Source organism: Pongo abelii, chromosome 8 (genome assembly GCF_028885655.2).
Source record: "Pongo abelii isolate AG06213 chromosome 8, NHGRI_mPonAbe1-v2.0_pri, whole genome shotgun sequence".
Lineage (NCBI taxonomy): Eukaryota > Metazoa > Chordata > Mammalia > Primates > Hominidae > Pongo > Pongo abelii.
The window spans coordinates 111,826,258-111,849,311 of record NC_071993.2 but is presented as its reverse complement, the minus strand read 5'-3'; the positions used below and the strand labels follow the sequence as shown (position 1 = coordinate 111,849,311).

The following is a 23,054-nucleotide window of genomic DNA, read 5'->3' as shown; positions in this document are numbered from 1 at the left end:
ACGAGTTTGCCTTTGGTGATTTGGGTCCTCTTGCAGTATCTCACATTATCACCCCACTACTTGCTTTCCTGGGTCTATATAAACTTGGTATATTCACCTTAACACTCAAGCTTTAATAGTGTTAAATTGTGTTTAATAGGTCCAAGCATGTCTCTGATGAAAAGACCCTGGAGCACCCAACTGGACCAGCGCTCACTGGCCGATACTGCCCACCACAGCACACCAAGAGGCCATGAAAGAGAGAATACCACCCAGTGAGACCCTATGGACAAGCTTTGTTAACCAGGCACCACTTCAGGTATACACTGGCAATGGCAGGGAGCTGAACCCGGAAGGGACTGAATGTAGTTTTGGTGCCAGTGCACATAAAAAGGTCACTGAGGCTTCCTAAGATGCCTAAGGCTGGATGGGGCCCCTGAGCCCATATTCATCCAGTCACCCCAGGGAAGTCATGCACATTGGAGATCCAGGGCTGTGGTTGCAATAACACTAAGCTCTCCTCTACTCCCATGGGTTCCTAGCAGAGAAAAATCTTTTAAAAAAATTTTTAAGGCTTTTATAAACATGTAACAATTTCTGACACCTCTGGGCAAGATAGCAAAGCCAGAAAACCATACTACATCCCTATGTACTCAAAGTATCATATTCAGCTCATTTCATACCCCACACTTTCTAAACATCTTGCCATCAGGAGGTTTAAATTAGGATAATATTAAAAAAATACCCATTCCTGGCACACAGTAGCTATTCAATATATGCTAGCAGTTATGATAACTGCCCCTGAGCACGTATTGCCCTCACTTGTCCTCAGATCTCCTGGAAATGTCCCTTTTGACAACCCTGATAGGCAATCTGGCAACTGCCTCAAAATAGCTAGTGAGTTTTGACAACTGTGGCATTCTATGTATGCCATTCTCAGTCATCTGCTGGCTGGACTCCAGCATATGCCCTCACTCCAAAATATCCATCTCTCCATCCTATACCATCTAGCTGTGATGTAAGATATGCTACAGGGCAGAAAACACCACCACTGCAAAGCAAGGGATAGGAGCAAACAGGGTACCAACAACCAAGTGTCCATATGAAGCTACCTGATGCTTAGAAGACCCACAGCTGCTAGACCCAGGCAGGCTTTCAACAGACTCCTAACCTCAAGATCGAGGACACTTAAATCGATCCTGCTCCTCTGTCTACCCAACAGACAGTTACTGAGCACATACAACACAGCCAGGTGCTATGGGTAACCTCAAGAAGCCATGCACAGTAAGACCAGGTAGCAGATGAGTGGGTAGAAAAGCGATTCTAAGGGACTCAAAAGGAAGAAGTGAGAGGGTGCTGGGCTAGGATGCTCAAGAACAGCTATGGGAGAAAACAGAACACATCCTAGGTCCTAAAAACGCATAAGAGGAGAGAAGAAATTCCAGAACAAGACATGGCATCAGTAAACACAGGGATGTTTGAAAGCGAGGCAGTAGCCTGGCTAGAACAGCTCCATAGAGGCATGTGTTCTGCTAGGGATATCCCTAGTTTCCCTCTGAGAACTGGGTTCCAAACTCTGAAGGGAGAGGGTGGAAGCCACCCAAGAAACCACTCACAGCTTCCAGCTGAAAAATTCCTTGGTTATGAACAGGGCCTGCCCATTTGTGTTTATCATCCAAATCCACCTGTATGTGTCTCAGCAGATTTTACCCATTTTATTAAAGCCTCAGCTTCCCCCTCTGCAAAAAGGAAGAGTATAACAGTACCTACTTGGGGAGGATCTGATGAGATAATTGAGCACAAAACAAGCAGATGTTTCCCCAAATGAATGTCACAGCTTCCTCAACAATTTTTAGCATACATTTCCCATCTCAAGGATGAATTTGCTGCAGTGTAAGAATAGATTTAAAAGATGGGAACTCTTCAATCTTAAAAAATAAATCTAAGAAGGAATGTAACTTTTACAAATTAAGATTTTTGCAGATTTGATTTACAAAATATAAATAATACTTCCTGATTCCTTACTTTATAAAAAACAATACTATGATAACAGGGAAAAAACGGAATGAGGGGAATATTGGCATCTGATTCAACAATGCATTATATTTAAAAACACATACAATTCAGTTTACGCATTATATTTAAAAACACATACAAATGATAAAACAAGTCCCCAACAGATAAACTACAAAATACATGAAAAGTGCATATGAAGAAATACAAGTGGAGAACAAACTGGAGGAAAAAAGTCTTATTCTCAAAAAAAAAATCAGGAATAAAGTAAAAATTTTATAATAAACTTGTGAAATATTCATTAAATGTCACTTATCTGCTTAAAATGCTTTCCCATTGTGCCCAAAGTAAAACCTAAACTGCTAAAAATTGCTGACAAGACTCCACAGGGCTTGTCCTCTGCCACCTCCCACACTCTGGACCACTCTTGACTTACTCTGGCTCCTTGAAAAGCCACACTAATGGTAGTGTGGACCATTGAGATTCCAGTCAGACCTGTGCAAAGATCCTGTGGTCCATGTACTATTATGGACTCTCTTTTCCCCAGATCTTGAGCTCCTGGTTAACTCTTCCTCATCCTTCAGCCTCAGCTCTGGGCACTTCCCCAATGTTATGACTTGAATTGTGTCCATCCCCTCAAAATTCACCTGTTGAAGAACTCACCCTGGGACCTCAGAATGTGACCTTATTTGGAAACAAAGTTATTGCAGATGTATTAGTTATGATGAGGGCATACTGCAGTAGGATGGGCTCCTGATCCAATAGGATTGGTAGTCTCAGAAAGTGGAAATTTGGACACAGGCACACATGAAGAGATAAAGGCAGAGGCAAGGTGATGATTCTACAAGCCAAGGTGCACCAAAGATTGCCAGCAAACAACCAGGAGCTAGGGGAGATGCATGCTCAGAGGGAACCAACCATGCCGACACCTTGATCTCAGACTCAGCCTCCAGGACAGTGGGACATTTCTGTTGTTGAAGCACCCAGTGTTACTGTGTTATGGTGGCCCTAGTAGGCTGACACCCCTGGGAACGTCCTCCCTGATCCTCCCACTGGGTGACTTCCTGCCATTTCACTCTCCATGCTTTCCCTTTGACACTTCAGGGAGAACTTGATCAGAGGCTGCCTCCACACCGGGGCAAGCACCAAAGGAGTAGGCTCAGGGGAGGCGTGTGTTGAGGCTGTGGGGAAACACAAGAATGAGTGCCCGAAGTCATGAGACCTTACTGGAGTCCTGACGGATTAGGGCAAAAGGCAGAGCAATCCTGACAGAAATTGAAGCAAGCCCTCATAGGCAGAACATGTGCTTAAGGGAGTCATCACTGTTCCAACACTTTACCATTATTAACTCAGGACGTCCACTCAGCTGCCCAGCTGTTTTCACTTGTACTTTAGACATGAGAAAGTGAGGCCCAGAGGAGTTACTGCCTAAAGTGCACAGCTAAAAAGTGGCATAACTGGGATTCAAACCCAGGTGGTATGGGCCAGAGAGCATGCTTTTCACCTCTCTGTACAGACTCCCAAGGGTGTGCACATTAAGCACGTACAGGTAACAGGTACCACACATACAGAACAGGTAAGCTTCTGTTTGACAAGTCCTCAGTAGTTATTAAGGGAACTGAACTGAGGGGGAGTTGAGACCTGTTCCAAATCTTTACAGGAAGGAAAGATACTGGACTCTTCCACACACCTCTCCTTGATAAAACCATAACAGGCAGTGCATTTGGAAGAGTCTTGGGTCTCACCCAGGAGGAAGTGCATCCTACTCTTCATCCTTCACATAAGGCATTGCACCTGGGTCTTCCACTGAGGGGACTGTAGATTTGAGACTGTTGGGAACCCCAGTGACAACCTCCAACTGAGGCCAGGTCTTATTCAGGGACTGTCTTGCAGAGGGTCAAGCACACAGGCTCTAGAATCAGAGGGCTTAGATCCAAATCACAGCTCAAACACCTAGTAAGCATGCCAGGAAAGTTACTGAAGCTCTCTGCCCCTCAGGTTTTTCAGCTGTAAAATGGGGATAACAGTATTTACCTATTTTTACCTGGTTTATTACAGCAATGAGTTAAACATATGTAAAGCACTTCGATCATTGTCCGGCACATGGCACTTGGTAGGTGTAAGCAAGTATTATTATTGATGCTGCTGTTGTTGTTTTCATTGTATCAGATCAGATGGGCCTGGATATTTTCCGGCAGCAGGAGAGACACATTCTTCTTTGAGTCTGGAGCTGCATGATTTCCAGAGATTTCATTATCCAAGTCTTATTCTCAAGTTTTTACAATAAATTTAGGCATACTAACACCCTAAAGCATGTAAATGCCTGTATGCAACATACACACACCACACACACACACATACAAGCTGCAACTAAGTGAATATTTCTCGTTTAATTTCAGAGTTTGGCTTTTCCAGCATAAGAGTCTAAGAAATATACACTTCTTTTTTGTTTTTTTTTTGTTGTTGTTGTTGTTATATAAATGTACACTTCTCAGGCCGGGCGTGGTGGCTCACACCTGTAATCCCAGCACTTTGGGAAGCTGAGGCAGGCGGATCACGAGGTCAGGAGATCAAGACCATCCTGGCTAACACGGAGAAACCCCGTCTCTACTAAAAATACAAAAAATTAGCCAGGCGTGGTGGCGGGTACCTGTAGTCCCAGCTACTCAGGAGGCTGAGGCAGGAGAATGGCTTGAACCCGGGAGGCGGAGCTTGCAGTGAGCCGAGATCACGCCATTGCACTCCAGCCTGGGCGACAGAGCGAGACTCCGTCTCCAAAAAAAAAAAAAAAAAAGGTACACTTCTCATAACAAATCTGACAATGTATGCTAAGAGTCTTAAAATTCATCCCCTGGAAGTCTATTTTAAGGAAAAAACTCTAAAATTCATGTAAAAACAAAGATTTAAGTATCTAGATATGCATCAGAACATTTTTTAAGTAGTGAAAAACTGTAAAACAATCTAAATCTCCAAAACAGATGAATACTTGAGTAAATTATGGAACAATACACTATCATGCAAACGTTAAAATTATTTTTGCCAAATATTTTGATAACATACAAACTTTTAGTCAAACATTATATAAAAATAGTAAAAAAACTGTTTATACAAGAGGATCTCAATTATGTAAAGATATATGGGTAAAAATACATACATGTATTAAGTATGCATATGCCAAAACATAACAATGATTTTGAACAGAATTTAGATGATTGGTATATTTTAACAGTACTCTTTGTTTTTCAAACTTTGGAAAAACATTTTTTATTAGTAAAATTATTACACAAGAATTTAAATATTCACAAAAGAGAAAAATTTAGAGCTTTGGAAACTCATTGTCTCATTTCACAGATGAACTCTTTAAAGCATCTCAATTTTCATGGCTTAGAGCATTCAGGCAGATGTGTTTGAAGAGGATGCCAATATGAAGCATCAAAGTTTCAAAGTAAATCAGAATTAGGTCCAGTTCCAAATTCTTCTGTTTGCATTGTTACAGTCCTCCCCCACCCACCACCCAGATCCTCACCGAGGAATGAAATGGGGTAAGTTTAAGAAGTCACGTCACTTCCTTTATCCTCTGCTCCACCATTACAAGAGGACTGGTTTCCCTAGGGAGACTCTACATTTTCAGAATGTCTGAACTTTGTCTGGGTACAGTAAGCCAGTAAAGCCTGGTACCTTATAGCCCCTAACCATGTAAGACTCAATGACACCAGTCAGCACATCTAACCCCAATGTTGTAGAATTCATGTTTATACAATGGAAAGCCAGAGATTCTGGGGGGAAAAGTTTTTGTTTCCCCTCAAAGAAGGAGGCTCTGAACTTTGACTTCCTGCCTTCCTCATTTTGGATGCATTGAACATCAGATCATTGGACATTCTACAGGGGCTGGCAGATGAATAAGCACACAAGTAAACACATACATAAATGCATAATTAATTAAGGAATAAATGAATGGGAAAAGGCAATAAGAACATCATAACATTGTGCAAACTGTTCGTCCTTGCTTACAATTTGTCCCCATACTAAATCACCCTTGCTAAACACATCTTTCTAAAACACAGCAATTATTCTATAATATCTGTTTACAACCTTTACTCCTTCCTCTCTACTCCACAGAAAAGATTCCAAACTGCTCAGTCTGGCACCAAAGTCTTCCACTATGTGGCTTTTACTGTCTGGCCAGCTTCCTCCTTGGGTCACCTTCCCTGAACTGCATTCACAGTTTCACTCCACTGCCTCCTAACCATTTGCCAGATTTTCCCTGGACATTCTCTCCTCCTGAATTTAATCTGACTATATTCCTTATCTAGCATGCCCATCCCCTCACACCACTCATCAAAGTTTTTCTCTCCCTCCAAAGCCTAGCTCATATTCTGCTCCTGGCATAAGCATCCTCTGATCCTCCAAAGCTAGAATTAATATCTCTCTCTCTCTCACGCCTTTGTTTTAAAATTCTGTTATTATTTCTTACAGAATATCATATAACAGTGGTCTCTCTCTCCCTTTCTATCACTCTCTTCCTTTATCTTTCTCTCTATATATACCTCTAATTTATTTATATATAAATATATATATTATTTATATATTGATATATATTATATATTTATATACACTAATATATTTTATATATTATATTATATATTATATACACCTAATTAGACATATATAGAGAGAGATAGAGATAAAGGAAAAGAGAAAGCAATAGAAAGGGAGAGACCACTGTTATACAATATTCTGCAAGAAATAATTTATATATATGCCTCTAATTGTTTATATTTATAAATATACATATAAATACATTTATATGTATATATTTATATATACATGTGAATACACATAAATACATACATTTCTATGTATATATTTATATATACATACATTTCTATGTATATATTTATATATACATAGAAATATAATCAATTAGAGGCACATATATAAATTATTATTACAGAATAGCATATAATCATATAACATATCATAATATCATATAACAGTGGTCTCTCTCTCTCCCTTTCTATAGCTTTCTCTCTTCCTTTATCTTTCTCTCTATATATAAATATATACCTCTAATTTATATATATATGCCTCTAATTGATTATATATATTATATAGATCATCATATATACATGTATATCTATAAATATATATATGATCATATATATATGTATGTAGAGAGAGAGAGAGAGACCAACCAATTAGGGGCACCTGGAAGGGAAAATCTTTTCTACATTCTCATATGGCCCACAGTGCCTAGGAAAGATATTGTACACAGTAGGTCTCATTAAATGAATTATACTAATACAGGGTCTGAGTAGAGCCAAACAGGCTTACATACCTCATTAGAGAACTTCACTCTGTTTCCTGACGCATTCAGAAAATGCCTAGCACGGTGCTGAGTTCACAGTAAACATTCAAAAGCATGGCTGGGCATGGTGGCTCATGCCTGTAATCCCAGCATTTCTTAAGAGGCCAAGGCAGGAGGATCACTTGAGCCTAGGAGTACAAGACCAGCCTGGACAACATGGCAAGGCTCCATCTCTACAAAAAAATTAGAAATCAGCCAGGCATGGTGGCACATGCCTGTAGTCCTAGCTACTCAGGAGGCTGAGGAAGGAGGACCACTTGAGCCTAGGAATTCAAGGCTGTGGTGAGCCATGTTCACACCACTGCACTCCAGCTTGGGCGATAGAGTAAGACCCTGTCTCAAAACACACACACACACACACACACTCAAAAGCAAATACCAAATAAGTTGAGCAAGGTCTTGGGGAAATAATGTCAACACACAAAAGACAATCCCATTTCATTTTCTGGTCAATTGCAATCAATATGTGAAAACTGAAATTAAACAAACAATATCTTTTACAATCACTCCAAAGAAAGTGAAATACTTAAATAAGTGTACACTTAACAAAATACATACAGATTTTATATGGTGAAAACTATAAAATGCTGATGAAAGAAATCATAGACCTAAGAGATGTACCACCATGTTCATGGATTCAAAGGCTCAATATACTAAAGATGTCAGTAGTCCACAAGTTTACTTATAGGTTTAACAAAACTCCTATCAAAACCCCACCAGGGTTTTGATTTTGGCAAACAGAGACAAGCTTCTTCCAAAATATATACAGAAAAACACAGGCCCTAGAATAGCTAAAACAAAGAAGAATAAAGTGAGAGTAATCATTCTGCCTGACATTAAGGCTTACCATATCACTACAATATGAAGAGGATGGTACTGGCAGAGGAATGGACACATCCCAATGCAACAGAATGGAGAGCAAAAAATAGTCCCATATAAATATGTACAACTGATTTTTGACAAAGAGGCAAAAGCAATTCAAGGAGGATAGGATAAACTGCACTCATATGTATTTATCCCAGAAAAATGAAAACATGTTTGCACGAAAACCTGTATTCAAATGTTCAGAACAGCATTATTTTCCATAGCCAAAAACTAGAAACAACCCAAATGCCCTTCAACAGGTAAATGGTTAAACAAATTGACGTACGTCCATACCCTAGACTACTACTTGTCAATAAAAGGGAAGTACTGATACACAAAAAGAGTGCATGAATCTCCAGGGAATTATGCTAAATGAAGAAAAGTGAGAAAAGCATCCAAAGGTTATATACTGTATGACCCTATAACATTTTTGAAATAAAAGAATTTTAGAAATGGAGAACAGATTAGTGGTTGCCAGGGTTTAGCAATTAGGGGTTTTGGGTGAGGGAGGTAGATGTGATTATAAAATGGCAAGATGAGAGATTCCTGTAGTGATGGAACAGTTCAGCATCATAACTATGAGGGCAGATAGACAAACCTACCTTTCCCACACCCCCACACAAACTCACACAAAAAAATGGGTACAACTAAACCTTAGAGTATCTGTATAATGTTGGTAGATTATATCAATGTCAATATCCTAGAGATATTATATTGTAGTTTTGCAAAATATCGAGGGGGACTGAGTAAAGTATACACTATATCTCTCTGTATTATTTCTTAGAACTGCCTGTGAATATTCAGTTATATCAATAAAATTTGCATTAAAAATGTGTGAACACAAATGGCACACTCATCTCAGACAATTTTCTATAATCACCCACCACCTTTCGTATGAAGAATGGAGAATTTGTGAATGACTAAGCGCATTCTACTTGCATCTCTTAGCGTGAGAATGGGTTGGGAGGGAGGCACTACAAGAAATAAAAATTGCAGAGATATTATCTGACCAATCATACCATCTTCATTTATGAAGACCCTACTGTTAAAACTTTGGTACATTGTCTAAGGTTCAGGAGAACAGATGTGGAAATGAGTGTCCAGGGCTGAGACAATGTTCACGAACTAAACTGGGAGTTAAAAGCTATTCGGGGAGACAGCAAGGGGCAAGTGAGACAAGGATGGATTTTGGCATTTTACAGACCTGAGGTCAAACTTCATCTCTTTTGCCCACTGTCAGCACGAATCTCGGGTTCATCATCCACCAATATGGGGTAAAACCCTTGCAAGGTTTTTATAAGTGGTATTTTTATGGTTAAAGCTCCTGGCACATTCTCTGACACATAATAACTGATGGCCTCTTAAATAAATATTATAATTGGAGGGATATTCTTTAAAATTGTACATATTTATCTGTACACTAGAATCCATCAGGAAGCATGTGGTATCTGTGATGTCTGCTATTCCCAGAACCCTGTCCCGCCCTGCTGCTGATCATCCCAGTCTCTCTATGCATAGAGATGAACAACAGGGCCAGCTGGGCCAGGAAACTCTTACCTACTAAATACAGTTAAAGTTTTGACTCCTTGACCTAAGTGGTCTCTTCCATTTTCTCTTCCAGGAATTTAAACCTCAAAGGAGGCAGCTGTCATCTGATAGCAGCTCACTGGAGTGTAAATCCACGACATCCAGCTGCTATGTTTGCTGGAGATTCCTAGAATTTTGTCACTACTGGGGTTTTTTTGCTCATCTCTTCTTCCCAATGTTAGGCAATTCCAGTATCCTTCCAACAAATCCTATATCTTGCTTAAGTTAGCAATGGTTTCTGTTACTTGCAACCAAAAACCTTTATGAATACAAAGCCTTCAAAAGGCACCTGGAAACTGTTCCCCAGCTTTTGTTTTGTTTTGTTTTGTTTTTTGAGACGCAGTCTCGTTCTGTCACCCAGGCTGGAGTGCAGTGGTGCAATCTTGGCTCACTGCAACCTCCACCTCCCAGGTTCAAGCAACTCTCCTGCCTCAGCCTCCTGAGTAGCTGGGACTACAGGTGCCCGCCACCACGCCCGCCTAACTTTTTGTATTTTTAGTAGAGATGAGGTTTCACCATGTTGGTCAGGCTGGTCTCAAACTCCTGACTTTGTGATCCGCCTGCCTCGGCCTCCCAAAGTGCTGGGATTACAGGCGTGAGCCACCGCACCCAGCCTATTCCCCAGTTTTTGTGTCCTCTGATCCCCACCAGAACCTAGATTCCTGGTGGCCAACTGACCCTCATAAGGCTTATCTCAAGCACAACTCCAGGGGAGCAGCACCTCATGACCACTCTCTTGTGGAACCACTCTCTAAGATCAATGTTAATTGCCCAATTAAACAGACCTAATGCTGACAGAATGTAAGCTCATTAGTAAGTGCCAGAGCACATTCCAATTATTAACCTTTATGGTTGTCATTATAAAGAGGAGGGAGCAACTATGGATTTCTGCACGAATGATCACGCTCATCACTCTGAGCCAGAAGGAAGAAAGATGGGTAGAGAGAAAGGTGGTGTGCTGTGGGTGAGTTACCCAAAACAACTTTAGAAGCAAATGACATTTTAGAAGCAAAGATGGCCATAAAGTGCCTTGGATCAGTGGCACATCAGAATCAAGAGGGGAGTTCTTTAAAACTATAAGTTCATAGATCCTGACCCCAGAAATTGATTCAGTGGGATTAGAATAAGGCCCAGGAAACTGACTTTTCTTAAATTTCCCAGGTGATTCTCATAATCCACGTGAATTGAAAATCACTTAGGCAAATATCCAAGGAAACTACTAGTCCCAAAATAGTCCCTCGGCCATAGATCTCACATGAAACATGAATGGCTGTCAAATCTGTAAGGCCAGGAAAGCATGCTTACCAACATGACAGCAAGAACAAGGGGCTGCTGAGAACTGGAAGATCCAGACTGGGGTCCCAGATCTGAAATCACTGACCACCAACCCACTAGGGACCCCAGATCCATCTGCAAAATGGAATGTTCAATTACACAGGCCTTACATTCCTCCCAGAAATGTTAGAACTGTCCTGTATTCATGTGGACAATGACTAAAAATAGTACACAAGTTTAAGAGAATAATAGCAGTGAAAGGGGGAATCTTTCACAAGATAAACCTTATGTGTTGGAAGACAGCTCAGCTTTAGCTTTAACTTGGGCACAAAACATTTGGAAGCAACATTAAGATATAAAAAACTTCCTAAGTTCAGTGATTCTTATAAAGAAATCTCACAGACGTGTAACAGGGAGGAGAGGTCTTTTACCAGTTCACGTATTTTCACCCAAATAATGTCTAGGGCAGTGGTCTTACAAGGGAATTTACCAGAAACCTCCTAATGACATTTATAGACTATGTCCAATAAAGTAATTGGCCACCAAACGATGAGAAAGTAACTATGAAAGTTTGACTACCTAATCTTTATAGTCATTATACATATAAGCAGGAATGGGGTATGTCAAATCACTCTCCTATAAACTTGAAAATAGATAGGCTCTGTATGAGTTGAATTTTTTTCTTTTTTTTTGGCTTCAAACCACATTCCAAGGGCCCACCTATCATAGTTTTACACACATGGACATCTGGCAGGGAAATAAATTAAGGCCTACCTTAGAGAGCAAGGAAATGCATCCACCTATAAATGTTATTTTAGAAGGGACTGTCTGATCCTGTTCACTTATTAACTTCATTAGAAGGCTAATGAATTGACTGCTGAGAAAATGAGAGAGAGCTCAGGCTGTGGACAGGGATAGTCAGAATTTCACACCCTTTATCCAAATGGCACGGTTATTTATGATTGTGATAAAATGGTGTTGCATTTGGAGGAAAGGGAGAACAACATAAAATAACAATCCACAGACACAATCCATAGAAAAGTGTTACATTCTCTCAGCCACTGGACAAAAATCAAGATTTATGCATGCTGCGGTCCTGCCTAGTGGAAGAAAAAAGAGGCATAAAAAGAAGCCCTCTTTCCCATAATAAATAGGAAAACATTAAATCTGTAATCCAGATCTGCTTCTCCAGTGTTCTCATTTCTCAATTCTCTAGCAAAGTAAGATGTCTGAGGGCCCAATATTTAGAGCAAACTCATTTCTCATTCTATTTTTTTTTTTTTTTCAGAACAAAGACTTTCATAGATTGCATGATGCTCCCTATGTTTAACGAATTCAAACTAAGTAGTTTAGACAGGTGTTCTGGCTAATGTCTGCCAACTGGATAACATCCATCAGTGAACAGCAAGTTAGCAGAGTAAGTTATTTTATTGACACTTGGATTGCAACTTCACCAGCAGATTTTATGAAAGAAGGTGGTTGTGCTCAGAAGCAGTGCTGTTAGCTCAGGAAAGGTATCTTTTGGGTATCATAAATCCTGTGTGTGCTTCCTGTTTGACTTCCCAGTATGGCAGAGACTGTGGACTCAGAGTTGAAAGAGTTTCAAAAGATCATTTCGTCTAATACCTTTATTTGTGAAGAAACAGAAGGATGGCATGAGTAATCTGATTAATTAGTAACAGAGGTGGGCCTAGAACCCAAGCTTCCTTGGGTGAGTTCAGTGGTTCCCAATCCTACCTAGGATCAGAATCAACCAAGGAGCTTTTATTTTCTTTTTGAGACAGGGTCTCACTTTGTCACCCAGGCTGGAGTGCAGTGGCAGATCTCAGCTCACTGTAGCCTCGACCTCCTGAGGTTCAAGAGATCCTCCTGCCTCAGTTCCCCAGTAGCTGGGACTACAGGCACATGCCACCATGCCTGGCTAAATTTTTAACATTTTTTGTAGAAAAGGGATTTCACCATGTTTCCCTGGCTGGTCTCGAACTCATGAGCTCAAGCCATCTGCCTGCCTCAGCCTCCCAAAATGCTAGGATTATAGGTGTGAGTCACCGCACCTGGCTGAAGCTTTTGAAATAATAAATTCCTGAGTAATGACCAGCCTTACTAAATTGAAATCTCTTGGGTAGGGCCCATAAATTTAGATGTTTAACACGTTCTACAAGTAATTCTGAGGATGCAACAAGTTTGAGAAACATGCATGGCCCCACCCTGCCTTCCATGTTAATTACTTGGGAGATAGTAAAGCTCTTCAATGGGCTTAGATCCTCCAAAAGTTATATGAAAAGGAAACCAATAAAGACCGAGTTAACACTGTGTTGAAGAAATTGAAAATCAGATTGTACTTTGCATCCTGTGCCCCAAATCAGCAGCAGCAGCAGCAACTGGTGTTTGAAAACCAATAAATACATTAACTTTCACCTTTTGTCAAACACAGATGAGAACATAAAGGGGAAGACAGGAATAGTCTCTCTCAAGTAGAAATGCATAATTTCCAGGCATGATGTGCCTAGGAGTCTAGATTTGTTCTGTACCCCATCCTCCTAAAGGTATTAGCACAGTTGTCATCTGGAGCCTGGCTGAGGCTGCTGAGCTAACAGGGTATGAACAAACCATAATTATTATATTAAATACTGACTACATTGACAACTTTTGCATTCCATGCATTATTTCACTGAATTTCCACAAAACCTATATGAGATAGACTTTATTATCATTCTATTTTTATGGAGAAGTAAACTGAGGCTCAAAGAGATGAAAACATTGCTCAAGGTGGTATAGCTAGTAAGCAATAGAGCTCGGGTTCACATCCAGGCTGTTTGAATCCAAGACCCACCTCCTTTAAACACTATATATGCCACCCACTGTCACCAGGTGTTTCTAGGAACCATGAGAACTACCAACACCTGAAATAGTCTTTCCTTTTTTTTTTTTTTTTTTGAGATGGAGTCTCGCTCTGTTGCCTAGGCTGGAGTGCAGTGGCATCATCTCAGCTCACTGCAACCTCCGCCTCCCGGGTTCAAGTGATTCTCCTGCCTCAGCCTCCCGAGCAGCTGGGATTATAGGCACCCACCACCATGCCTGGCTAATTTTTGTATTTTTCAGTACAGACGGGGTTTCACCATGTTGGCCAGGCTGGTCGTGAACCCCTGACCTCAGGTAATCCACCCGCCTCAGCCTCCCAAAGTGCTGGCTGTCTTTCTTTTTAAGAAGCTCACACATCCCAATGGAAAAACAGGATATAATATATTAAATAGCAAAACAAAATATATTTGCCATATTCCTCTCTTCTCTGATTCATTCCTAGAATTGTTTTGTATTTTTTATGGAATGAAGTGGGGTGGTAATAATAAACATATAAGTATTTCTAGAGCACAGCCAGTCATTGCAAAATGCACTGTATTTTGTGGATATGTATATATTCTTGCATATGCCTGCTGTTGTTTCCCATGTACATTCATCTTATCTTCCAACCAAATGAAATATTCCTTGAGGATAGCAATCATGACATACTTTGTATCTCCCAGCAATGAGCACAGGGCTGCTTATATAATGGGTGCTCAATTAATACAGGTTCAATTGAAAATTCTGTGACCCATTCAGGAGTTTCCACCAGACTGATTACCACAGCAAGCAAATAGGAGACCGTCGCAGTTTTAGAAGGAGGATTTCACAGCTTATATCAGCCCAGCCTTCGGGACCTCACATATAAAGAGCCTAGCGAATGAGGTGGAAGGCTTTTAATTAACAGCCTCGCAAAAAATGTCATTCCAATCTGCAGTTTTCTTTCCACTAATTCACTCAGATTCAGCAGGAATTCCACCAAGGAATTGGGGTGAGCAGCTGTAGAGGGAGGGAAGCGCATAAATAAATCATGAGTGTCATTAAAATTTGTAAACTAATAACTTCTGGGAAGTCTTAGCAATTATTATCAGGGTTTTCTTGGCAAACAAAAAATTAATAAATTCAAAAGGTCTCCATTTTCTATTTTTAAAAAGCAGCATCCCCGAGAAAGGTCACTGACAGAACAATTAAGGAGGAAATAAGTGGTCCAGACAACAGCTTGTGAACCAGATGAAAAGTCACAGAATCCCCAAGTGGCAGGAGTATGAGACAACTCAATACATGGAAAGGGACACGGCAAGGCGGGGCTGGTGCTGGGATTGGTTTGGGGCTACTGAAAACTTTCGTCAGGTCTCCAAATCCTTATTTAGTAGAGTTGAAATGCTAAGCATTGTCAATGATCCAGAAACAACTAAGGCACGCAGTCCCTGCCCTTGAGAAGTTCACAGGCTAGGAACAAATCACCAGTATGGTGTAAGGATATAAAGCTACCCATAAGCAGAAGAGGAGCCTCCCACCCAGAAAGGAGGGTCATGGAAGGTCTCCAGCAGGAAGTGCCTGGGAATCCGTACTCTCCATATACATCATAATCGATTATGGTGCATCCTGAAGCCAGGCATACAGGAAGAATGGCTGTGCAGTCTGGTTGCTTTTCTAATAGTAGAATGGCTCCCATACTACTAGGGTGGGTGCAATAAAGTAAGGCTAAGGGTGGGTGCAATAAAGCAAGAGAGGAGAGAGGTGAAGAACCAAGGTCTACCAATTGAAGGGATCATTCTTTGCAAATGATTCCTGTTTCCTCTCATGCCTAGACAACTGCAAATTCATTTAGCTCTGTGAAGACCCTAGTCCAGCAGCCAGAGGAGAGCTCCTGCGCAGACCTCACACCTGTGGACACCTTGCACCTGTGGGGACCGCATACCTGTGGCAACCTCACACCTGAAGTTCCTTTACCATGTATATTTTGTTCTGAAGCTGATCAGTCAGGGACCCTTGATGAACAGTCATGCTTAGGATGGACAGGCAGAAGCTGGAGAATTGCTTGCTAACTCATTTCCCTCCAGAAGGGGGTAACTTAAACTTCTTTAAAGTTTTTGTTTATTAGTCCAAGGGCTCATGTCCAAGACATACAGAAATGAGTCCAAGAAGTGATCTGCCAATCAGAAACATAAATCCTCACCAGGACATATGTTCAAAAGTAAAGATTTAATAACCTCAAGCAGTGGATTAATTGGCACTATCAGAGTTTCCACTTCCAGAGAAAAGTGACATCCTTCCTCCCTAATTGAGGACCATGAATGCCACCAAGTGAGGCAGAGATGCACGTGCATCCACGAGTGCAGAGGGTATAAATATGGCACCAAGGTATGCACCATATGCAGTTCTCATGGAAATGAGAAAGATGTGATCCTCCCTTTGAGTCCATAGCACCACCCTACCACATGACAATGGCCTACATTTGTTAGGAATGGAAGAGACATAAATAGGAGGGTTATGTCTGTCTAGCTGCAGAGTTTCCATTTTTGAAGATGGATATATGACACTGTGGAAGGAGGCTCAGATCAAGAGCCAGGGAGTGCTCCTAATCTCAGCCTTATGACCCAGGTAACTCAGGGAAAGCCCTGGGTCCTTTAAACAAGTCAGTCCCCAACCTCATTAATTCTCTACACATGATATCTTACAGGTGAAGTGTTTTTTGACTAAGGGATATCAACAGATGGTTGTGCTAAAAGACAAATTTACATAACCACTCTGGTGGTGGTGAAGAAAGAACCTTGGCCACCACCAGTAGAAGAGCACCAAGGTATTCCGGAAAGAATGTCACAAGGGCACAAGATACTGCTACACAAATTAATGCTTTTAAACAGTCTTTCGTCTATTTAGAAGTAGATGGCCTCCGAATTATTAATCCAGTGAGGCAAATAATTGTATCACATTGCAACCTGACAGGGGGTGTCATCTTGTCATGACAGCTGCTGTTCCAGGCTTCTTGATGGTACAGAACACTGAAGAAGATCACTGAATTCAATTTCAACTTGGTTAAGCATGTTAGGCCGAACCACGAAGCTGAAAGGGTGCATGTTTAATTTAGTTTCTTTTGTCTGCACACTGTATTAGGAAGGGAAATCATACTGCTCTAGGCTCTAACTATAAAATACATCATTATCAGTACAGGAAAAGAGAATGGGAGATACAGATCTTTAGAAGATACGTGAGAAAGACAGTAAAAAGTTAGAAGACTCCCGATGAGGTCCCAGCAAACCGGGAAACCCCCAGAAAGTTTAGGAGCAGTCCCTTTCCTCAGTCACACTCTATCCAGGGGTTCCTAAGCTGGGGCTTTATCAGGTCCATGAACCTCCTGAAACCTAACACAAAAATATACTCATGTATGATATTGGTCAACATGGAAAGCCCATAATATTCACCAGCTTTCCAAATCCCCATAAGGTCACACCATATGGAATCTGTGATCTGTAAATTCGCTCTAAGTAACTCCCTTTGCTTGGGCCCCTTCTGTGAACCTGGTCAATCTCCACACCCTCCAGACCTGGTCCAGCACTCAGCTGCTCCCTGTGCCTCCTGTCTGGCTCCATTCTCTCCCGCAGACCAGCCTCATCTGGACTTTGCCCTGTGGTAGGGACATTTCTCCACTTGCCAAACTGCATCCCTCCTTCATGCCACCACCCAGCTTGGAGAATCTTTTCTATAAAAGAATATCTTTGACTAGATAGAAATTGGTATTTCAATTCCTCCCAACTAGCACAAGGGACAACATTCTAAATCACTCTTCTCCCCTCCCTAACCCCCAACCTTCAACCTCAAAGATCTCTGCTAATTCCTAGAGAATACAGACTACACCCCTTGGTGTCTTATAAATTCCCTCACATGCACCTCTGCAGCAAAGAATCCTTAAAAACAAAGTCAACAATGGAATGAAAACTCTATCCAAACACAGGGCTATGACAATCATTAATAATTACAATTAAATAAGCACTTCCTACATGTGAGTTACTGGACTAAATGTTTTTATATTTGTTTCACTTAATCCTTAAAACAGCCCATTCATTAATTTATTCACTAAGTAAACATTTATTAAGCACCTCTTGTATGCCAAATCATCTTCTAGATGCTGAGAATACAGCACTGAATTAAAGTGAAAAAAATTCCCTCTCTCCACAAGCTTAGATGTGAGTGGGTGTGGGAAGACAATAAACAAACCAGCAAGTAAACATTTAGCATATGCCAGCTGGTGATAAGGACCAAGAAAAAAAATGTAGCCAAGTGATGGAATTTGGAATCCTGGGGAAGGACCTCATGATTAGGTGACCTGTGACCAGAGAGAGGAAGGAAGTAAGGTGTCTGCCCTGTCACCTGGGAGCACTAGGCAGAGGGAAAATCTGAGTGTAAAAGCTCTCAGGAAAAGCATGGTTGGTATGTTGGAGGAACAGCAAGAAAAATGAGGCTAGAGCAAAGACATGTTCTGTGCTATCCCCAATTTATACGCAGGGAAACAGACTTAGTGAAGTGGATTGAATGATAAACTCCCTTAAAAGATATGTCCCCATCCTAACCCCCAGAATCTATAATGGAACCTTATTTGAAAAAAGAGTCTTTGCAGATGTCATTAAGTTAAGGATCTCAAGATGAGGTCATCCTGGTTTATCCAGGAGAACCCTAGATCCTTCAGAAGGAACATGGCCCCGACGACACCTTGATTTCAGACTTCTGGACTCCAGAACTGTGAGAGAAGACATTTCTGTTGCTTTAAGCCACTCAGTTTGTAGTAATTGTTATGGTAGCCCGGGGGAACTAATAGAGAGAGATTAAGTAAAATGCCCAAAATAACACAGCTTGGTGGTGGACAAACTGGGACTTCAATCCTGGCAATTGAACACCAGGGTACCCTTACAGACACCAAGCTATATAGTCTCTTGGTACATGCTGAAGAATACACTGGCTCTTGAAATTGTGAGAAACATCCTTCATAACTTGAAGGCCTCTAGCATTAAGCAACTGGCCTAGGTTCCTATACTTGCCTGGCCTGCTCCTAGAAATAGCCAAACCTTTTCTGCAACATGGAGTAGCAGGAATAGCTGTTTTTCAATATAAAGATAGAATTTTCTGGCTTGTTTCATGATTTGACCAAGCAGACACCACAGGAATGAGGCTTAAAGTATCACACAGCATGATTGTGCTTGGGCTTGAAGGGAGGTTTCTGAGGCTCTAATTCCCTGGAAAGTACCGTGTGAGAGGAAATAGTCATGCTTTCATTTGTTAGAGGCACGCTGGTTACTTATACCTCTGCCAATTTTCACTGAGCAGCAAAATTAGGTTTTAGACCTCCTGTGAAAATGGAGGCAGGCCTCAGTCGATATGAGCAATTAACCCCTAAATATTTAATAGATGCTGTGACTGCTCCCTCTTCCCTGGAGAGAACCTGCCTAGTTCTCTGCAAACAAACAGGTCAGATGAAGAAGCATTTCACACCCCAGTCCCCTCTGCTCCAAAACCCCAGGAAACCCTCAGGGCAGGACTTAGTAGGGATGATGATGCAGCCAGATGCATAGCTTTTTGTGACAGCTTCCTACCCAGTATTGACACATCACAAGGCAAATGGGAGAAAACGCACAACACCTCAAGTCTCATGGACCTAGCAGAGAGGGTGAAGCACCAAGTCCCAGTGGCTGATAAGACCCGCTGTCGACCAGTGTGACTGCATGTCAGTGTGGTCGTATGGGTGTGCATATGTACGTGAGGAGGTATAGGCATAAGTGTGTGTAAGACACGGGCATTCCCTGTCCTGAGAAACTCCTGGTTTCATGGCTTTATTAAGGTTCTCTCTAACTTCACTCACCCACATCCCTCTTCTCCCTCGTCCTGCATGCACAATCGTTGTTAACAGGGCAAACTTATCCACTAGGCACAAGAGGTACAGCAGCTAGGCTCACAATAGTCTTAGAAGCCCCAAAAGTGTTTTATTTTAAAATCAAAAGAATAAACTGGGCTGAAACAAGTGTTTTAATATATGATATTAATGTAGTTGTCTTTATACCAATGCAGTGGTAAAACAGACCTTTTAATATTATTTTATGGGGCAAGGGGCACCTGAAGGCAAAAGTGCCTGGGGATCAGAACATCATCATGCGGACTTGTATCTGTATCTCTTCCCATGTGTATCTGTCCCCATGATGCTGCCTTCTCAAGAACCACAGCATCTAACAGATGCAAACGACTGGAGACAGTCCTTTGGCCAAGACTCACATCCAGGACAAGAATCTCTCCTACGGCAGGCTTCCTAATCAAGAACCTCTACTCCTGCATGTTTATCTGATCTCTCTAGCCAGGCCCCACCTTCTTCAAGTAGAATGAGACACTCCAAAAGCACAGAAGCAATGAGAGGGCCAGGGTGTATTTGCAACAGGTCCCAAAAGAGATAAGCAGAGCAGGAAAGGAATTCACAGGTGGGGGCCATCAGTTCCACCTGGATCATTAACATGAGCTTCCAGGAAGAGGACTATCTTCTGCTCCTTCCAGTCCACATTTCCCAGCTGTTTAGCTTGTGTTTCTCATGTGAGCCAAGCCAGGGTGGGTCCTTAAGAATCTCTAATCCGCTTACCTCCAAAGTGAACTCTCAGTCACACTGCCCAGGTTGAAGTCATACAGCTTCGTCAGGATAAGTATGACCTGCAAGGGGTTGGGGATAAGGGCAGAGAAGAGGAACAAAGGGAGGGAAAAAAGGAAGCTTACTTTAGTTTGTGTAACAATATATAATGCATCTCCTATCACCCAGAGGAGGGCTTAGTATTTATCCATTGAGTTGCAGGGTATTATAGGATCAAGCAAGGGGGAAAAAGTTATTAATTTAATGCATCCCTGTAACTGGTAGCATTTATTTTAATCCTGACAGTGCTTTGCATTTGAAATAAAACATGCCAACAGGAATTAATTGGCTATTGACAGTTGTTTCTCCACATCTGTCCTCCTTCAAGGTCAGACACAGGCCAGCTGGCTTTGTTCACCACCAAGGCCACCCAGAGATCAGATGATAGGCTTGCTTTTGATCCAGAGATGACTCTGATTTACAGAATTGGACCTAAAAGGGTAAAAGGGAAGTGGTCCTGATTCTGTCTGTAAAAGGGGTTCAAAGAGATTTTGTGGTTCCATCAATAGGGCCTTGGCAGGCATAAATACCTGAAAGCAGACAGGCCTACTTCCCCAACATCCCCTGATGCCATCTGCCTTCGACCATGTATCACCTGCCCCCACTACTATGGAGTAAGCAGATCATTGAACCCCATTGGACTCCACGACCACTTTCTTGACATCAGTTGATGTTAAGTAACCCAAAAGGAAGCTGGACGTATCAGAGAGCTGAGGCTGCCAGTAATCCAGTTGGTGGTTTTCTTAACCAATCTTGGGCTGACCAGTCTGTTCCCATGCACTTTCTCTAGCTGGGGACTTGGCTATCAGATGTTGCCCTACCTGCCTCTCCTGCATCTGGGCAGTGGCTTAGGCACAGCTCCACATCTAAAAGGATGATAAGCGCGTGCACCTGAATCGATTTTAATCAAAACGCAGGTGCATAATACACATGCCTGCCTGCACGCGTGATAATCCAGTTACACATGATTGTGTTTATCTAAATTTAATGCACAACTCATTTCACTTTTTTCAGCTCCTTCCCATTCCACAATTTAACTTCCTCCAGTTCATTTTCACAGCAACCATTAAATTCTTTCCGAGATAATGAATTTCTGCTACCGAGATGGGACTTTTGCATTCTAGGTATCCATTTAAGATTAAAGAAAAATAATCAGCCATTATAGTGTACATTTTTATGGCACTTAACTAACAACAAAATGCTCACTTTGAGATGTATTCTCATCCAGCACTCTATGGGGTCAATCAGCCCCATTTCCATCTCTTCTATATAAACTAAGAAAAAAATTAAAGGCAAGGGATATGATCCATTATGTGCCAAAGGTGATGGGGACATTCAATTTCTTTGCGATGAGGAATGGCAGGTTGGCAAGAAACATCATCGATGGCATGGCCATTTGTAGAATACTAGAATTTACCAAGCTACCTGTCCTACTACCTACCACAGCACAAATCAAAGAGTATGTATTAATAGTACACACCAGTGGCATGGCTATTTGTAGAACAGTAGACTCTACCAAGCTACCTGTCTTATTACCACAGCACAACAGCAAGGAGTAAGGAACCCATGAAAAGAATTGTTCTCTACAGTCACTTAGAGGTCTTTGCCCCTCCCATTCATAACTAGTTTCCTCGTTTATTAAAGCCAGAGACTAATAAAGAAATAAACTTATCCATAGCCTCACCAAGTGTCTAGCAAGTTGCCAGATAATTTCTGTTTGTTGAATCAGTGTATATGGTATACACACACACACACACACACACACACACACACACACACACCCTAAAGTTCTCCTGCTCTTCATTTGACCTTATTTCATGTACCAAGTCATTCTTAAAGTCACTGTGTAAAAGCATGGGAGGCTATGTGCAGGCCATGCCAAATTCTGGAAAAAGTAAAAAAGCTCAAAACTGATCTACTAGGAATGAGTCAGAATGACCACCTCAGGCTCTGCAGGAGCAAGTCAGACCATTTCATTTTTTCCCCAACATCAAGCCTTCAGAGGACATGCCTCCAAAATCATTTTTTCCCCAATATCAAGCCTTCAGGGGACATGCCTCTAAAAAGTGCAAAATCTACGCAGAATGAAGAAAGAGATGCTGAGGGTAGGAGTTTCACTTAATTAGCAGAGCTTCTAACCACTAGATCTGGAAAACCCTTCTCCTTACTCAAAGCTTGGACCACCCCGCTTTTTCCCTCCCTCCTTCCATCATTTCCTTTCTTCCTCTATTAAATGACTATGATATTCTGGCCACTGGGCTATACATGGGGGATACAGAAATAAATGATCCAGATCCTTCCTTCTAGTAGCTCACAGTCTAGACTAGTAGGGGAGAAACCTAAGAAATGAGCAGGCAATTCCTATACAGACTGATAGGTGCTGTGGTGGGGAATGCAGAGAAAATCGGGGAATGTTGAAGCACCAAAAACAGAAACTAGATAAAGAAGTCAGGGAAGGATTCCTAA

At 41.5% G+C, this 23,054-nt stretch overlaps 1 protein-coding gene across 3 annotated transcripts in view; it reads right to left on the bottom strand.

Annotated features, from left to right (window-relative positions):
- Positions 1 to 23,054, bottom strand: part of SORCS3 (sortilin related VPS10 domain containing receptor 3) — a 631,492-nt gene that overhangs the window by 403,818 nt on the left and 204,620 nt on the right. For all 3 annotated transcript variants that reach the window (XM_054522833.2, XM_054522832.2, XM_024253734.3), the window contains exon 2: positions 20,544 to 20,611. In XM_054522833.2, coding sequence (XP_054378808.1) covers positions 20,544 to 20,611 — 68 coding nt within the window. The remainder of the gene's footprint in view (positions 1 to 20,543; positions 20,612 to 23,054) is intronic.